This window comes from Bombus impatiens, unplaced genomic scaffold (assembly GCF_000188095.3).
Source record: "Bombus impatiens unplaced genomic scaffold, BIMP_2.2 scf_0151, whole genome shotgun sequence".
NCBI classification, from domain to species: Eukaryota; Metazoa; Arthropoda; class Insecta; order Hymenoptera; family Apidae; genus Bombus; species Bombus impatiens.
Genome location: NT_176570.1, coordinates 884,167 through 900,709, shown reverse-complemented (window position 1 = coordinate 900,709; position 16,543 = coordinate 884,167). Strand labels below are relative to the sequence as shown.

The 16,543-nt window shown below is 37.6% G+C and overlaps 1 protein-coding gene across 1 annotated transcript in view; it reads right to left on the bottom strand.

Annotated features, from left to right (window-relative positions):
• LOC100740456 (sonic hedgehog protein A) overlaps positions 1 to 16,543 on the bottom strand; it is an 83,465-nt gene that overhangs the window by 64,928 nt on the left and 1,994 nt on the right. The window contains exon 2 of the mRNA XM_033319371.1: positions 16,353 to 16,543. This exon is cut by the window's right edge and continues 23 nt beyond it. Coding sequence (XP_033175262.1) covers positions 16,353 to 16,543 — 191 coding nt within the window. The remainder of the gene's footprint in view (positions 1 to 16,352) is intronic.

The following is a 16,543-nucleotide window of genomic DNA, read 5'->3' as shown; positions in this document are numbered from 1 at the left end:
TTTTCGTCGAATACCCATCGCGCATTTTCATCATTCAGATTTTCAGATTATAGGAAATTTGAAAATGCAGAATTCCACGAAATCTACGTAATATGAAAAAAAATATATAAAATATAGTGTCTTATATAAGTAGTATAGTATATATTATATATACAACTCATATCTCGTGGGAATGTAAATAATGGAACGAGAACGTTTCTCAAAAATAAGAATTCGCACAAAAGTCCTCGGTTCCATAGTAAAAGCTACGTTTATTGAACTTTATCGATTTCCAAAACCTGAAACAAATATACCGTATGTTTGAAATTCCATGCTTCCCAAAAAGTGCTGAAATAATTCAACGACGATTGTTAAAAGTTAATACTGCCACGAGAGCTCGTCGTTGCTTCAGAAGCAACCGAATCTCCCTCGGTGGAGGAGGCTCCACGAGCTCTTAAGTCGCGGTTTCTCTTCAACAGCGATCGATCAAGGGAACCGGTCCACGGGTGAAAAGTCGATACTCGATAAATATCGTGGAGGATCCTGTAAACGCTGCCGGTGGCTGGCGAACGTTCGACGGCTAACTTATTGCCCCGGCGTCGTTTTACTAATGCCCACGCGGGATTAGCGTTCGCCTTAAAACGTGCGACTACCTGCCGTTCTCTTGGCCGACGCGCCGTTATCTTCGCGGCCATAACCCCGTAAATCCACGGGCATTTGTTTCCCGCGGCCGGACGTCGGGGTTACCTCCGTTAACCCCGATGCGATCGTTCATGCGTTTACAGCGACAAATCGCTGGCTCCTTCGTCTCCTTCCCTCTCCTTCTTTACGCTCAACGTTCCTCGTCTCTCTTCTGCTTCCTGCGAGCCTCTTGTCTTTCGCCTCTTTGTCTTTCGGTCAGCGGGCGAAATCGTTTTGCGTTGATCTTTCGTGACCGTCGAACCGATCCCTCGTGACTCTCGAGCTGATGCCAACGATTGGTGAGCGAGTTGCGAGAGCAAGCTTACGTGTACCTGTGTGTTTGTCGTATAATTTACCATATATAGTATATAATACTATATATAATTCACCATCTTCCCCCGGGGAATTCGGAGCAGACATAGTTACGATCTACTCGAAGTTGAAATTGAGATTTTGGTAGCATCCGGTAGGAAGTTCGGCATCGTTACCGGATTATAATATATCTACGGCATAGTTCGAATGGACAACGCAGGAACGAATATAATAATCGGTGAAGCGTTCGTATAACGATATATATACATATAATACGATTATAATACCTCGTGAGCTTTTTAAGTATCGCGATCCATAGATGGAAGTTATGAAATAGACGAGGAACACGTCATCTGGTTACTTGTGGCCTAGGTTTATTTTGGTAAATAACATTTTCTTGTCATTTAGGTTATTCAATTAACGTTGCAATAACAACTGTCATGTTTTATTCATACGTTAACCACCCACAGTCTTACAGTCTCTCTTGCCCGTTCCATTAGAAAGCATAAGTAACACGATATCGTAGCAACTTCTCAAACTTCTCTGCATGTATACAGTAATGGTTTCGATAAATCCTGGATAAAACTAAAATTTGACATTTTCAATCGTGATAAATCACGGCAACCTATCCAACGCAATGTTACCACGTTTCGATATTATAATCTCTATCTGGAACACGTATCGATCCATTATTACCACCACTTTCAATTGGAAACCAGTGGTAGCTATACGATACTATAGCGACACCTCCGTATACTATTCTAGTCTTTCTAAAACCCCGATAAAAAATCAAATTTGATCTTTCCAACCGTAACGAGCTACACCAACACCATACTACCATATTTCAATATAATCTGTACTTAGAACGTATATCGGTCGGTTATTACAGCGACATTCGATCAGCCAATATAAAACTCCAAGAACAATGAACTCCCTTATAAATCAAACATATACCATTGAACCGGCGCAATAGACGTGCTCTCTCGGAAATTACACGCGCGATATTACGCGCGTAATATGACGCCGCTATAATATGACGCCGCTATAATATACGACGACAGTAAGCAACGAAGTCAGAAACGTTTATCGAGGTCTAAACCCGGTCTTCGATCGGAAACCCCTAGGTACTGGACGGCAAATCAGCATTCGACCAGGGAGAGACCCCGCCTCGAGCAACAATTAGCGTTTTAAACTCCGAGCTTCCAACGCGCGAGAGGCTAAGAGAAATCAAACGAAACAAATCTGCCCTCGCCGCTAATTACCATTGGCAAAACGATATTCGTATTATATTTCATACCGCGTGGAACAGCCATAACTCAGACGCTGGACAACGAACGACGTCGAGAACGCAGCCAGAATCGATCTCGAAAATCGATAATGATCCGAGTAGAAAATCGATCCGAGTAGAGATCAACTGGAATATGTACGTGTCGCGCATACAGCTTGTTCTGTGCGATCGAGCACAGTTATAGTTTTAAACGAATAGAAGATAGAGAAACAGGATATTCCGTGCAATTGAACAGAGTCACTTATTCAAAGGAATAGAAGATAGACGAGAACAACGTTTTTTTTCAGGCGAAATTAAACGATTTCGAATGTTGTGTGATTCGATGTATTGTATATATCCATTTCAATAGTTCAACCAGTTAATCGAATCATTCTTTAACGAGAAACTCTTACGGTTACGAAAGTAGAAACTGATAGCAAGAACGAACGAGTTTCAGTTGGGTCAGTTTTAATCTTTGCAAGTATAGATACGATTTATTCTAATGATACAATTTATTGTAAGGAAAGAACCAATTACAGGTATATGGTAGAAAGATAGATATATATATATATATAGTGAGAAGATATGAGATCTGTAAATAAAGAAATTATTATCTGAATGTACCTGTGCCTGGAAATGCTCAGACAAAAGATATTTCAACTTTAATTTTGTCAAACTTGATACATATGTAGATATATGAAGACTGTAGAGAAAAACACGATAATTTACATATCGTATTTTTTATAAAGAATTTATTTTAAAATTCAGCAGTAAAACTGTTTTCTTGTTTGATTTTAAAGCAAAGCGCGTGTTTTCATCCTCTCTAGAATTTTCCAAATATTGCTCGTCTTAATAATTACGTTCTCAACTTCTGCAAAATTTTGACTTGTCAGCTATTTCTACAAAACTTACACATCTATGAATCTAATAGATTTTTTCATATTAAAATCCTCTTATTTTCTCATAAATTGAAATAAAAATTAAAAAGAACAACAAAAACCTGGTCTTCACGAGCACTGTTTGACATTATTCGATTTCGCCTAATATAATCTTTTTATTCTCTATTCTCTTGGAGTTACGACTTGATACTGTTCTATGGGACACCATGTATGTACAACGTACGACGATCGATCAAAGGCAACAGATCGCTTCGAACGGATTCGCTTGATATTTAATGTGAGCGAATTCGCGTTTTATCAAGATCGTCTTGATTGGTTATCTCTAAAGGCGAGAAATATCGCATTAGGTACAGCACGCTGATAAATCGTCGACCGATTGTCGAAGCTTGACAATCGTTGGAAAATAAATAGTCGTGGCTATGCGATCGGTCGTATTAAATAGAAGTCGTAAATTTCACGGACTGCAACTCGTCATTTTGAGCTGATGGACACGCTCGTTTTTCTTGTTTGCGTAAGCGCGAGTTATTGCACGTTGCAAGCACAAAGTGCTGTTGAGAGTGCGATTAATTAATTACTTTTGAATTGAACTGTGAAATCGCGATAGGCCATCAATGAAATAAGCCATTAACCGTTTCCAGTTCTACGTGTCTTTGAGACTTTATGTATTATGTTCATAAATTTTGTACTGTTTGTTTGTAGGTATTTAATGAAATTTACATCAAAATAAAAAATTCCGGTAAATTATGGGCCTACTTCTCTCATAAGCAAATAAAATCCTGATTACAGAGGCTTAATAAACTTGTAATGTATTCATGCATTTACATCTCCTCAATTTCATTCCATTTGTCAAATTTTCAATCAAACTGAACAATATGCTTTTCTAATAAGCAAACAAAATTCTAATCCTGGTACATCATTATCATCAAATTGTAACACATTGAAAAAGGTCTGAAGAGATTCTGCACAATTTACGTGTCATTTTCCACCGAAATTAACAATTTCGAGAAAAGAAATTCGAGTGAAAAATGTCGCTCCTTTGCTGAAATTTTGTCCGAATTTGAAAGCAACGTACCTTCTATAAATCTAAACGAAAATCACTCCAACGTTAACAATAATATTCCAGCTAGAAAAATAAGCTCTAGGGAAATTTGCAGTAGGCGGAAAAGCCTGTCATAAACTTCCCACGTCCAACAAATTCTCAATGGCTACGATGTTATTAAATAGAAATAATCGTTTACAAAGTACCTACTACGAGCTATCCATTTCGCAGTTCTCTAATCTAAATCCTAGAATTCATAATCGTTTAGCCGCGGCATCGGGGATGATTTAAGTACTGTTACTCGTAAAGGTTAATTGTGGATGTTTTGATGAAATTTACGATTCATTCCGGAGAATTATACCTCGAAGAACGGAGATCGTGTAGATAAACAGAACGAAGGAGTTACTTACGGGCGCATAAATACGCACGATACGAGAAAATATGTGACAAATGAAGGCATTTTGAGTAAGAAATGTATGAAACGTAGCAACGACTGTGCATCATAGTTGTACAACACCGAGTTCGATCGTTTGACATTTTACTTCAACCAGGAACCAGTTTATCGATACTTACGACATTAATCTATCTATCGTTAGCAATGGAATTACACTCTTAAAAACCAGATATCTAAATAATAGGTGATCCGATACGTGGATAAATCATGTTATAAAATCATCTGATAACGCAGTTAGTAGTAACAGGTGGTAATTGCGTGAACATGCAAAAATCTTTCTAAGATATCGTTCTAATTTTGTAGACTTCTCGATTCATTTTTTAATGTTTATGTAACGTAGTTTATTTTCTGCTACCCTGATTGCTGCTTTATATCGAATTACAAAGAAGGATATCTGACTTGGATTCTTTGGTGAAGAATATATTGGAACGGTACGTAAGTACGCCATATTTATATAACATGTCACGTACTGAAAAAGATAATGTTTATTAAAGCATAATAATAAATTAAGCTTGTGAGTCAGAATATTAACAATCTCTTGTCTTACATTTTTCTTTGGCCCTATATAAAATTTGGATACCAGACATTCATTGCCAAAGGGTTAATATCGAAAGAAATAAAGAAATGTATCTTCAAAGTTGCTTCAGGGAATATACATTTCGTTGTTTAGTACAATTTTGACAATTCCATCGTTTTCCTTACCTTATAACCCTTTTGCTTTTTTCACAATTTCAGGATATGGATATTACGACCTAGCGCCTTTCGTAATGTCATAATTTTTACAAGCTCTGCAGTCAAAACTCAATAACGACTGACAAATATATTTAATTATTTACCGAAATTAGTAGCTATATAATTTCCCACTTCGCGCTAATAAAATTTGCTTATCAAACATCAAATTGTACGTTGTAATATAATGAAACAATGATACAATACCACAGCTTTGGAAATGGATCAAAATCATCGTAATCACCAGCATTCGCCATTTGTCGTTAACACGTCGGAGCGAATTTCCAACGAAAATAGGACGAGTTTCAGATTCTCTGATGAAGGTTCACCTTGATTACGCCTCTACCATTTCTCGATCCTTCGACGAGAACGATAACGTTGTCGACGAGCACTCCTGGAGTCAGAAACATATCACGTAGCGCCACGTGCGCCTATCGGGTTACCTGGTTGGTCGTTGCCCGTCATTAGACACCCGGTGCAAGTCACTGCAACTTGCTGTAACCGTGATCTGGTCCGTCTGGTCTTCTTTATCTCACAATCATGCGAATTACTATAGGAAGTACGATTGTACTTGGCGAAATACAACGCGTTGCGAAATAAAAGCTATCTTAGAATTGTCAGAGGATTTTGAAAACTATCGTAGCAAAGTATTTGAAGTAGTGAAGTTTTGGTGAAGTACTGGATATTGAATGATTTACCCGCTTGTATAAATTTCTATTTTTATATCGTTCTTATCGGTAGTGTCGAATCATTATAACATGATTTATCCTTATGTGTTATTCTTTATCTTGCATATATCTTGACTACCAAAGACTATAATTATAATACACATGAAACATAGGATATCTCAAAGTGAAGTATATACATACATAGCTTCTATAGATCGTAGAATATAATTTTCCATTCTGCACGAGCAAATTATAAATTGTGGACGAAGGATTCAAAAATCTGAATCGCCGGTCTTCTATCAAAGCTCCGCGAGGTGAATTTCGATTTTTAATATTCCAAATCAGATTAGGAAGTTCAATACTAATGGTTATTTCAAAATAGCAGATATTTATTACAATCCGCTACAATTGACTGGATTTACGTATGATATACGATCGTGTTTTACCCCTTATCCCGCGATCATGTCAATTATCGAACTATATTACGGTCGCCCAAGCATAGGTTTCACAGTTGCGAAACGTCGAAAACTTTTCCGAGACACCTACCTACCTAAACCGATCCCTGTTATATAAATATAGACTGAAAGTTCTGCTATACTGCATATGGAATATATCCTGGTATTTTTGTAACTTTGACAAATTAACGATCAATAACAACGGAAAATTATTACAACCAGTATGACAATTGTTTGTAGTTTGATACGCCTTCTAACTCACAGCAAGTAGTTTCATTCACAGTCACAATTTTCTTTGGTATGCTATCGCTTATCTCTTTGCAATCGTATCGATTACGGGTCATAAAATTACGACCATTGACGTATAATGGCCATTTACAGCGTGCCTTGTTGAAAAATTACAGCAGCTCCAAGATTTTTTTCCGGATATCTAGCTGACACACAATGGTCTATCATGCAACTATTACTACTATTCGAATAACGTGTTCGCGCACCACTATGGTATTGCAGTCTTTAGAAATAAAGTATCGATGCTTATTTAGAAAAATAGACGCTCATTGCGAATTACCAGGGGCGACTGTAGTTATGATTTGCTTTCGCGTGTTATTTCTTATCTCATTTCGATCAGGTCGATTACATGCGTGAAGTACAATGTGTGTAACTACAATCGCAGTTGTGCTTGAATAGTTGAGCACCGATCATTATTCAGAAATAATAGTCTGCATCGTATAGTATCACTTTTCGCCGATAAATTTTCCACCGAATCATTGTAAAAATGACAAAAATACTATCTGTTACAAGACAAATGCCACTATTCGATGTTGCAATAAATTTAAATTACCTAAAAGAAATTGCAAAAAGGGCGTAATATAAAGGGAAAGGAAATGGATATACGTATACGTAATAGGTAATATTTTTCGGAACTGGAAAATATCTTTTTTTGTAACTTCTATCTTCGAATATCACGTCTGAAGAACAGTTCGATAATTTGGTCATCTCCGGACTTTTAAGACGCAGTACACGGTAATTCAGGACACTAGGTGGCTAGTTATATTTTATGATTATGAGTCTGTTATATGGTTATTGAACATAGCCACATGGTGGTCTAGCCGCGGGATTGCTTCGACCTGCTATTCATTTATAATTTATAAGAGAGTTAATGGATTTAGAATCTGCAAAATTTATGATTATCTAGAAAACGTGTCAATTTCCACAAAAAGGCTAACAAAACTTATCTTTCACTAACGAGTTTTATATTCGCTCCTATTAATCGGATCCATAAAATGATTCTAATAACGCACCATCGCAAAGAACGAAGTATAATTTTTTCTCAATATATTCACAGTACATATATGTACCCCTAAATCAAAAAGCTTCAGAGAATTTATAATTATTGATTAAATTAACGATAGATTATAACAGCTAAAAATAGTAGCGTACGCTATCTTACCGCTGTTGTTTTACTACGAAACATTAGTCTCCTTTTAATTCAATGGAAATTTTCATACCCTAAAATACTTCCGTAAAATTTCTCAAGCCTTCGAGTGAGTATTCGAGTACTCCAACATAGATACTGGATACGTATACAAATTCCAAACACAAACATACCCACCCATTCACAAATGTCTATCCGACTTTACTACCAACTTGAAGCCTCTCCTTGATCAACCTATATTTCAATTCTTTACTACATTCTTCCAACTTATTACCGTCGTTCAATATTTAAAGCATTCTCCATAGAATCCGCAAAATCACTCGTTTAAAATACAAACACGACAAATTCGATACCCAGCCACTCTTTCACATATCGCAAGGAAATAAATCTCAATTACGGTTCATCGACATCAATCGATATCAATAACAATTAACTGGTTACTGCGGCTCGTTTAACCAACACAATTGACAAACGACACCGTGTATATTGAATTTCGATCGTACGATCGTTTCATTTATCACGGCGAGCTCGATAAAAGTGCGTCGAAACCGCGTTCACCAGCGCCGGGAAGATCAATTTCGATGACAGACCGATCGATATCGAGAAATCGAGGAATCGCTCCAAGCATTTACTGCTCATCGGCCGATGAAAGAAAGAGAGAGAGAGAGAGAGAGAGAGAGAGAGAGAGAGATAAAGAGAATTAGAGACGAGAGAGACCAGGAGAGAGGAGAACGAGTAGCACGGCCATTAGGTTTATTTGCCGTAATTGGGGGAGCTTTAACGCGCCAAACCAAACACCGGTTATGGCCGCCATAAACCTACCCACAATCACTTAGAGCCGGCGCACGGTACGCGCTTTTTCCCCTATTTATTCCGCGCGACCGGCGCTCCTAGTGCCGCGCGATCACCAGGACAGCTAAGAACAGGACGAAAAGAGGGAACGAGAGCTGCCAGCAATTTGCCGGCCTACCCTGTTTCCTCTCTTCGTTTCTTGCGTGCCGTTTTTGCCACGTTTCTCGTTACCCCCACATTCACTTTGTCGTTGATCGCGAAAAGAAGACGGGCATAGTTTGAATTTGGCGCGGCACAACGACGATGGAAGATACGTAGTTTAATATGGTTGAGACACAGAAGATCGCAGAGTTAATGAGACGCTTGTAGAGACATTTTACCAATATATTGGCTGTATTACGCGAAACGTCTTGAAATTTCATTGGCACTGTGACAAGATTCGATTATCATGACTATATTGGCCAAGTTTGAAACGAATATAAAAATATATATTACAATTTACAAGGCACTTAGTGCAAGTATATATTTCACGGAGATCCCAAAGTATTTTTGAACGGCCGATCATTATCCGTTACATTGAGAAGCCTTAATATTCAGCGAGACCATATTTAGCACTTCTTATGTACCTTAAGATAGCTATTTATGATGTATACCGACTTTTTAATGAATATAAGTTTGCATTAAGTATCTTGTAATTTCTATATACATTCTCAGATTGGTTTCAAATGACCAGTATAATCATGACAGTCGTGTCTCATTACGTTGCGTTGATAAAATTTCAGAATGTTTCGCCAATTATTTACGACGTTCTTACTTGTATTATGTGTTACACGTTTATGCAAATTCCTATTTTTATCGACGTAACTATAAAAATGAAAATTAAACAGAGATTCTGCTTGATCTACTAAATACTACGACGAGTACTATGCTTGAAATATTATATTCATTGTTGCTTATTACGCATTAAATTTCCCATACGTACGTAAACATACACGGTCCAATAATCATAAAGACATTAAAAAGTTCCGAATAATTTTTCAGACTTTTGTATCTGATCTTTGTCAAGTTCCAATACTAATGAAACCAGATGTATATATATATATATATATACATTATTACAATCTCGTTAATAGCTCGATAAAATAGCGATATAAATGGTATAACAGAGGGAAAATATCACTGGGAAACGACTAAATATAAAAATCTACAAAAATAGATCAGTCGGTAATCAAGTTCGTAAAGAAAGCAGCATCGTCATGAAACACGTTCGATTTTTGCAACTTCACGTCGTCGTAAGACAAGTTGGACAGAACGAACGTCGAAGGAACATCGCAAGAACGTCTCGCTATTCGTTGTACTTAAATTTGTCGGTCTACCCAGCTAATTGGCCGGGATACCGTCATTTTACGATCGCGACCAAGAAGCGTGTTCTCGTCTGACACGAGATTCATGCTCGCAAAACACGGCGTTAACGAGCGGCCCCGGCAACTCAGCGACGGATCCCTTCACTCGGGAGACATCGATGCCTGGACAACACGGTTCGATCTGCCGGCAACTTCTATACATAGCTACTTACAGTCTCGCCGCAAATCAATCGACGCGTCTGTCGAGCGGAAAATCACGATTTCCTCTCTCGTAAATTGAACGATAGCTCGTGAAAACGTCGCTTTTGCACGTTTCGTACGTGATAGTCGACTGGTTAAAACAACGCTTTGGGTTAGAATATAATTTTCGTGTGATTTAGGATTTTTCTGATGTATAAAATAGATACATATTGTTATCCGTTTTCTTATTATTGTCATATTACTATCTTGCTATTTATCATGTATTACTGATATATTTTATATCGTGCTCGTTATATTTGAATATAACTAACGATAGTACCATATCAATATCGAATAGAATGTTAAAGAAACGAAACCTAAATGGAGATTCATTTTATTGCCTACTAAAGATCTAATCTTTCGGTAAGGAATGCATTACTTTGCTTGTTTTAGATACAATAAAACGTACCTTAAAAGATTTTAATCGGTCGTTCTGGCTGTTCAATTCTTTAAAACAAACACCGATCTTTCTCAAAAATTGTCAAGCTCAACTTCAATTTCAATTGTACGTGTGATAACCCATCGCAGCAATTGATACAATTTTAAACTATCAATGAGGAAGGAAAGGAGAAGCATGCTTGAGAAGAATATCGAAAAACGACAACTCCACTACTACGATGTTACTTATCCCAGCTACAGATATCGTCCAGAATATTCGAGCGACGTAGATTAGCCTGAAAACTGCACGACGAACTTACGCGTAAAGAGGTTTATTTTCTAAAGTCGACCTTTATCCGGTCTTGAAGCAATATTTGTACGAGTGAAATCGGGAGTCGCGATAGATTCGGCGCCTGTTCAACGTTCATCGCGCCGATAAAACGAGCAGCCGGGGAATTTTGCGAAGAAACGCGGGTAAACACGCGAAACACGCGGCCTGTCGACGACGTTCGAACGACGGGGATGCTTTACGAGCGGAAACCGGCGCCGAGCCGCTCTTTTGTTCGCCGCGCCACGAAACGTGGGACTTACAAATTGGAATACAACAGGCCCAGAGTTAGGAGAATCGTTTCACGCTTCGCGGGGGCGCCAAGTGGAAGGCAAACACCGATAAAAACTGCATGAATAAAGCACTAATGGAACCACCATGGACTGAGAAATAAACATACGAACGATCACGAAACGTGACGCAGGTGGAAGAAGATCGAACAATTTCCCAGTATCTTTTTTCTTTTCTAGATACTTGTTCTTGGTTCTTGAATGTTTATTATCCTAACTTTACTCCCGTCGTGGCCAATAAAAGAACTTTTAAGGCAAACTTTAAAGTACAGTGGAAATAAGCGATCAGGCATGTCAATAATTCTATCGTATCCTTCTGAAACTGAAGAAGTCTTTCGATAGGAGAGATACGCTACTGAATTATAGCGCGAAGTGCTGAGAATGGAAAAATCAATAGTTGCTCTGTTTTTCGGTTTGTTACTTCGATCGAAGAAAGATTTTGGAGGTATCGTTTCCGACGTTAAAGTACAATTTTAATAACTCTATTGAATATAATAATCAATATACTCTTGAAAGAGAAATTCAATATTTTTTAACAGAAACCCATAGCCAAACTTGATAAAGAGACAGTTTTGGAAATATTTGAACGCTTAACAAAGTATTGGCTTTTAAAATTACTCGCTAAAATGAGAACCAAAAAAATAAAACGCGACTTATTAGAATGCGGATTCTTGTGCGTTTCTACAAAATTTCAGGACGCGAAAATGCACAGAATTCGTTGTAATGTGCAAAAATATAAAATATCCAAAGCGAAATATTTCTTGTCATTTTTAACGAGTAAGACGAATCTCCGTTTAATTTCTTCTTTTATAAAAATCCGCAATCTGCTTATCGTCTTTCCCTCTATGCCTTATGCCTTCGTATCATCTAAAAAGTAAATAGTAAAAGACAGAAAGGCGATCTACGGACAAACCAGAGAATTGAGCAAAAGGACGCAGGGAAAATTCGCAATTAATCAAAAACCAGACAGAAGAACACGTGCACATAGAATTGCATACACAGAAGGCAGGTTCGCATGAAATTCTAGGACGTAATTCGAGTTTCAACGAGTATCGGTCCTGTGTGCACGAGAAATGTATTCAAGAACGATCGAGGCAGTCTTATCGGGTGGATAGCGTTTCGCGTGAATCACCTGCCGACGTTTAACGACGTGCAGTAGCTAATTTGTCATACGGCCGTGGTGCACGGTGACACGCGTTGAAGTAATAACACGCGTTGCTGCGGTTAACGCGGCCGTCAGCCTGTACTTTAAACGAGAAACGCAATCAATCTCCTCGGGGAATCGAGGATCCTTGATATCCCATGCATGTTCTAACATTCTAATTTTAGCAAGATCCACTCGTAAAGTGCCGTGGAAAAAGAGAAAAAAGATTGCAAATTACGAGCCTTGCGAGCATTGTCTAGTAATGGATTAGCTAGAAATAATAAATTAGTTTCTTAAAGTTAAAGATATGAATGTACATTTAGATTACGTACGTTGTTTGATTACTGAATTCTGTTTAAACAGACTATTTTCCGATAATGATACCGAGAAAGTAAAAATAGTTAAATCAACATAGAGATCTAGATTGTGAAAGTTTGTTATCCCATTTCGTTGTGTCTTGTAGCGAAACAGCTGCTGAAATTTATGTAATATTTAGTACAATGATTAATAGACCAATATTTATCATTCATAACATCTGTACAGATATCAAAAATCTCTGTTGAAATTCAATTTACTCCGTTTCGTAATCATTACTCGAAATAAAAGTTTCATGCATGTTCTACATTTATAGTTTATTTAATAAACGTTTTTGAAACATATTTGTACTCCAATTTCAATTCTTCGTCTGTTTCTGTAGAAATATTCAATCAATCATAAAAATTTGCGGTTCAATAATTATTTCTTTCATATTGAAATGTAAGATTATATATATTGAGAGATTTGATTCCATCATTTACGGATTTATGTTCACGAGTTGATAACTCGGTGGAACGTCGAGCTATTATTGGAATAAAACCATTTTCTCTATTGGATAAAGCCAGCAGAATAAATCCATTAAGGTGAAATTGCAAGAACTACTGCTCGACCACGAACGATTTGATACGTTTGCCTTTTTTCAGCCGCTTTTTACGAAGAACGCCGCGATTAAATAGCAATTCACGGCCCTTATGCCATATTTTAAAACTTCAAATATTTGCGTTTAACATAGAACTTTTCCTATTTCATAAGATAATCCGTTAATTGTGAATACATATTCTATGTTGTAAATTAATGCTTAAACGATTTACTTTATGAACTGAAGTCGTGAAAAACGTGATTGAAATTCTAGAATTCTTATTTAATAAATAATTGGCAATAGTCTACCTAATAATAAAACAAACAATTGATATCTTGCGCCAGGAAATACATCGATTTAGTAATACTAATCTTTGATAATCAGTCACAAGAATAATTCCATAGTGTAAAGTATATCTATTCGTGAATGAAATTTAGTCAAATTAAAAATGTTAAATTTAATGAAAATATGAGTCTCTTAAACGAAAGACAAGAAAAATACTCATTAGAATGTGAACGTGAGCATAAGGTTGTATCGCTAAATTAATTTATCATTTGCTATAATTAATCGAGATATACATGAATGTACCTGATAATATCTTTACTCAAGGACCTTTCGTTTTAACGTATTATATAAAAAGCCATTTATTACTAGGTGCATATACCTATATCATCGTGAATATCTGAAATCTAGCAGTATCCGATCTAACTAATCAAAACTCGTTTATCAGAGATCTATCGTTAATAATAGCTTCAACCAGTATTAAATTCTAAAAATAACTAAATATTTGATGACCAAAGATTTGGCGTAGAAAATTTGACGCCTAAATTCTTGTAATCAATTCTACGTTTCACGGACGACACATCGTAATTTCTAGGATTAAAAAATTAATACTGATATCAAACTAATCGTGTCAAATATTGACAGGATTCGAGTTTGGACGTATGTGAATGTGAGGCATATATTCACAAGAGAAAATTGAAAAAACACCATTTATCATCATTTCAACAATGGAACGAATAGAATCGAGGATTGCGGATCCACGATATATCCCATGAAATCCATTAATAGCAACCTCGCAGGCGATGCATTGGCGGTGAAAATATAGAAAACATATTTTCCATCCTTTTGACCATAAAACAAACGCAATCAATCACCGATTCCCGATTCATATTTCCTTTGAAATCCGCTGTTGCGTCCCCACGGGGCATCATACCGCCTCGACGATTCATAACCAAACTCGCCATACATCATTTCACTGAATAACCAAATTTCTCGACGCGAAACACGCCACGTTCCTATTCGCGCGTGAATCAGCCAACTATTATCGGATTCGAGGCGTAAAGGTCACTGACTGCACTTCTTTCTATAATCCTCTAGGTGAGTTCCCTACTCCTACGTGAAGCAACGCGATCGAAAGAGTATACAGCGTCGTTTTCTCCCGAGTATTCGCTATCGGCACTCGCCGAACCAAATCTACAGGTCGATAGGAACGACGATACCGACGCTTCAAACTCTTGGACGCGTCACGATTCAGCGACGGGCTCCTTCAAGGACAATCTTTATCGCTGTCTGACATACGACACATATTATCGGCGATCGCCGCGGCGAAAACGCCCTCGACCAGAAACGACGAATCTTCCCGACACGGTTATCGAGTTGTCGTAACGTTCACGGCTCGTTTCTCTCGCTAACCAAGAGAGCACGGTAGGATAAACAGTGTTTGGATTGCTATAAGTCTCGTCACTGACCTGTTCAATTTTATACGTAGCTCTAATAAGAAGCGATCAACGATTTCAAGATTACTCATTTGAAGAACTAATCGCTGATGTATTTTAGTTGGTACATATTGATAGTCTTTAGATATTGTTTCTCGCGAGGAAATAAGAAGATTCGTAGGGGTTGGTTTAGGTACTGTCTACGGATACAGTCTTTAACACAGTTTATCAATTATTCTTGACCTTTTATAGTCAGAGTGACGTTTGACATTTCATCTGAACTGAGGCTCGTACCTCTCAAGGCAATTCCAAAATCTCTTCTTTAATTTGGACGAATATAATTAATAAAATATCTATATTGGAAATTCTACTGCGTTTATCAATTTATTTATAATAGACATAAATGTTGTACGTGTTAAAACCGAGAAGGATCGAATGAATTTGGAAGAAAAGAGATGTGTTTTTAAGAATGAAACAGGAGCAACCATGTTCACGGTTGGTGAAAAGGTAGTAGAAACGTTCGAGTACTTTAGCTCCCCTGAAAACGTTCTCCCTTACCAATACCAATATTTGTCACAGATAAAATTATACTCAACCATATTTACATTGTTACCATCTCCCAAATGCATTCTTAAACCAAAGGGAGCTCCCAAAGTTCGTTTACCGTAGACAGTACCGATCAACCACGAGGCCGCGTGAGAACATGTTCATCCATCGCGTCTCCTGCGCTTCGTATTAAAACGCGTAACACCATCCTCTCCCAAACAGGGATTAAAAGCTATGTTATATACCGAGACATATGAAGCACTCATGACAAGCAAGCAATTAACCTTCGGATGGCGATGGCTGGGTCAATTTTGGCTCGTACAGATATTCCACGTCTTGGCTTTGCGAGCTACATTTACGTATGACTATTTTATCGAATTATATAAATGCATTTATCCATACTCTATTTATAGAAATCAAATTTTAATGCCCAATTGGATGAACTTTTGCTCGTTGTCTCCGTTTACTTGAACGTCAACTGCCATTATACGAAAGAAAAATCACTGGTATTATGCAAAATCAATGAACTCCAGTTACGTAAATAAGTTCCTCGGTAGGTTCTATAAACAGAGTTCTACGATAATCTTTTACTGTTCAACTAGATTCTATTATTGCATAAGAAGTCTTTTCATTAGGCTCTTTGCCTTAGCGTTGTAAAGTAAACATCAGACGTTCGCGATAAAAATGAGCCAGCATTCCTCAAACGAAGATTAATCAATGTTTGAGAACGTTTGTTCACCTGTGTCATCAGCCGATCGGCTCCGGTGCCCTCTTCATCCTTGAAGATGATGTCTGCGTTGTAGTTGGGCACGAGATCCCGGAACCTGGAATCGTGCCTGGACACGCGACCCTCGCTGATCCCGCTGGCCGGCAGCGTGTTCTCGCTAACGTTCGGCACATGCTGCTTGAACACCAGAGGCGTGAGTTTCC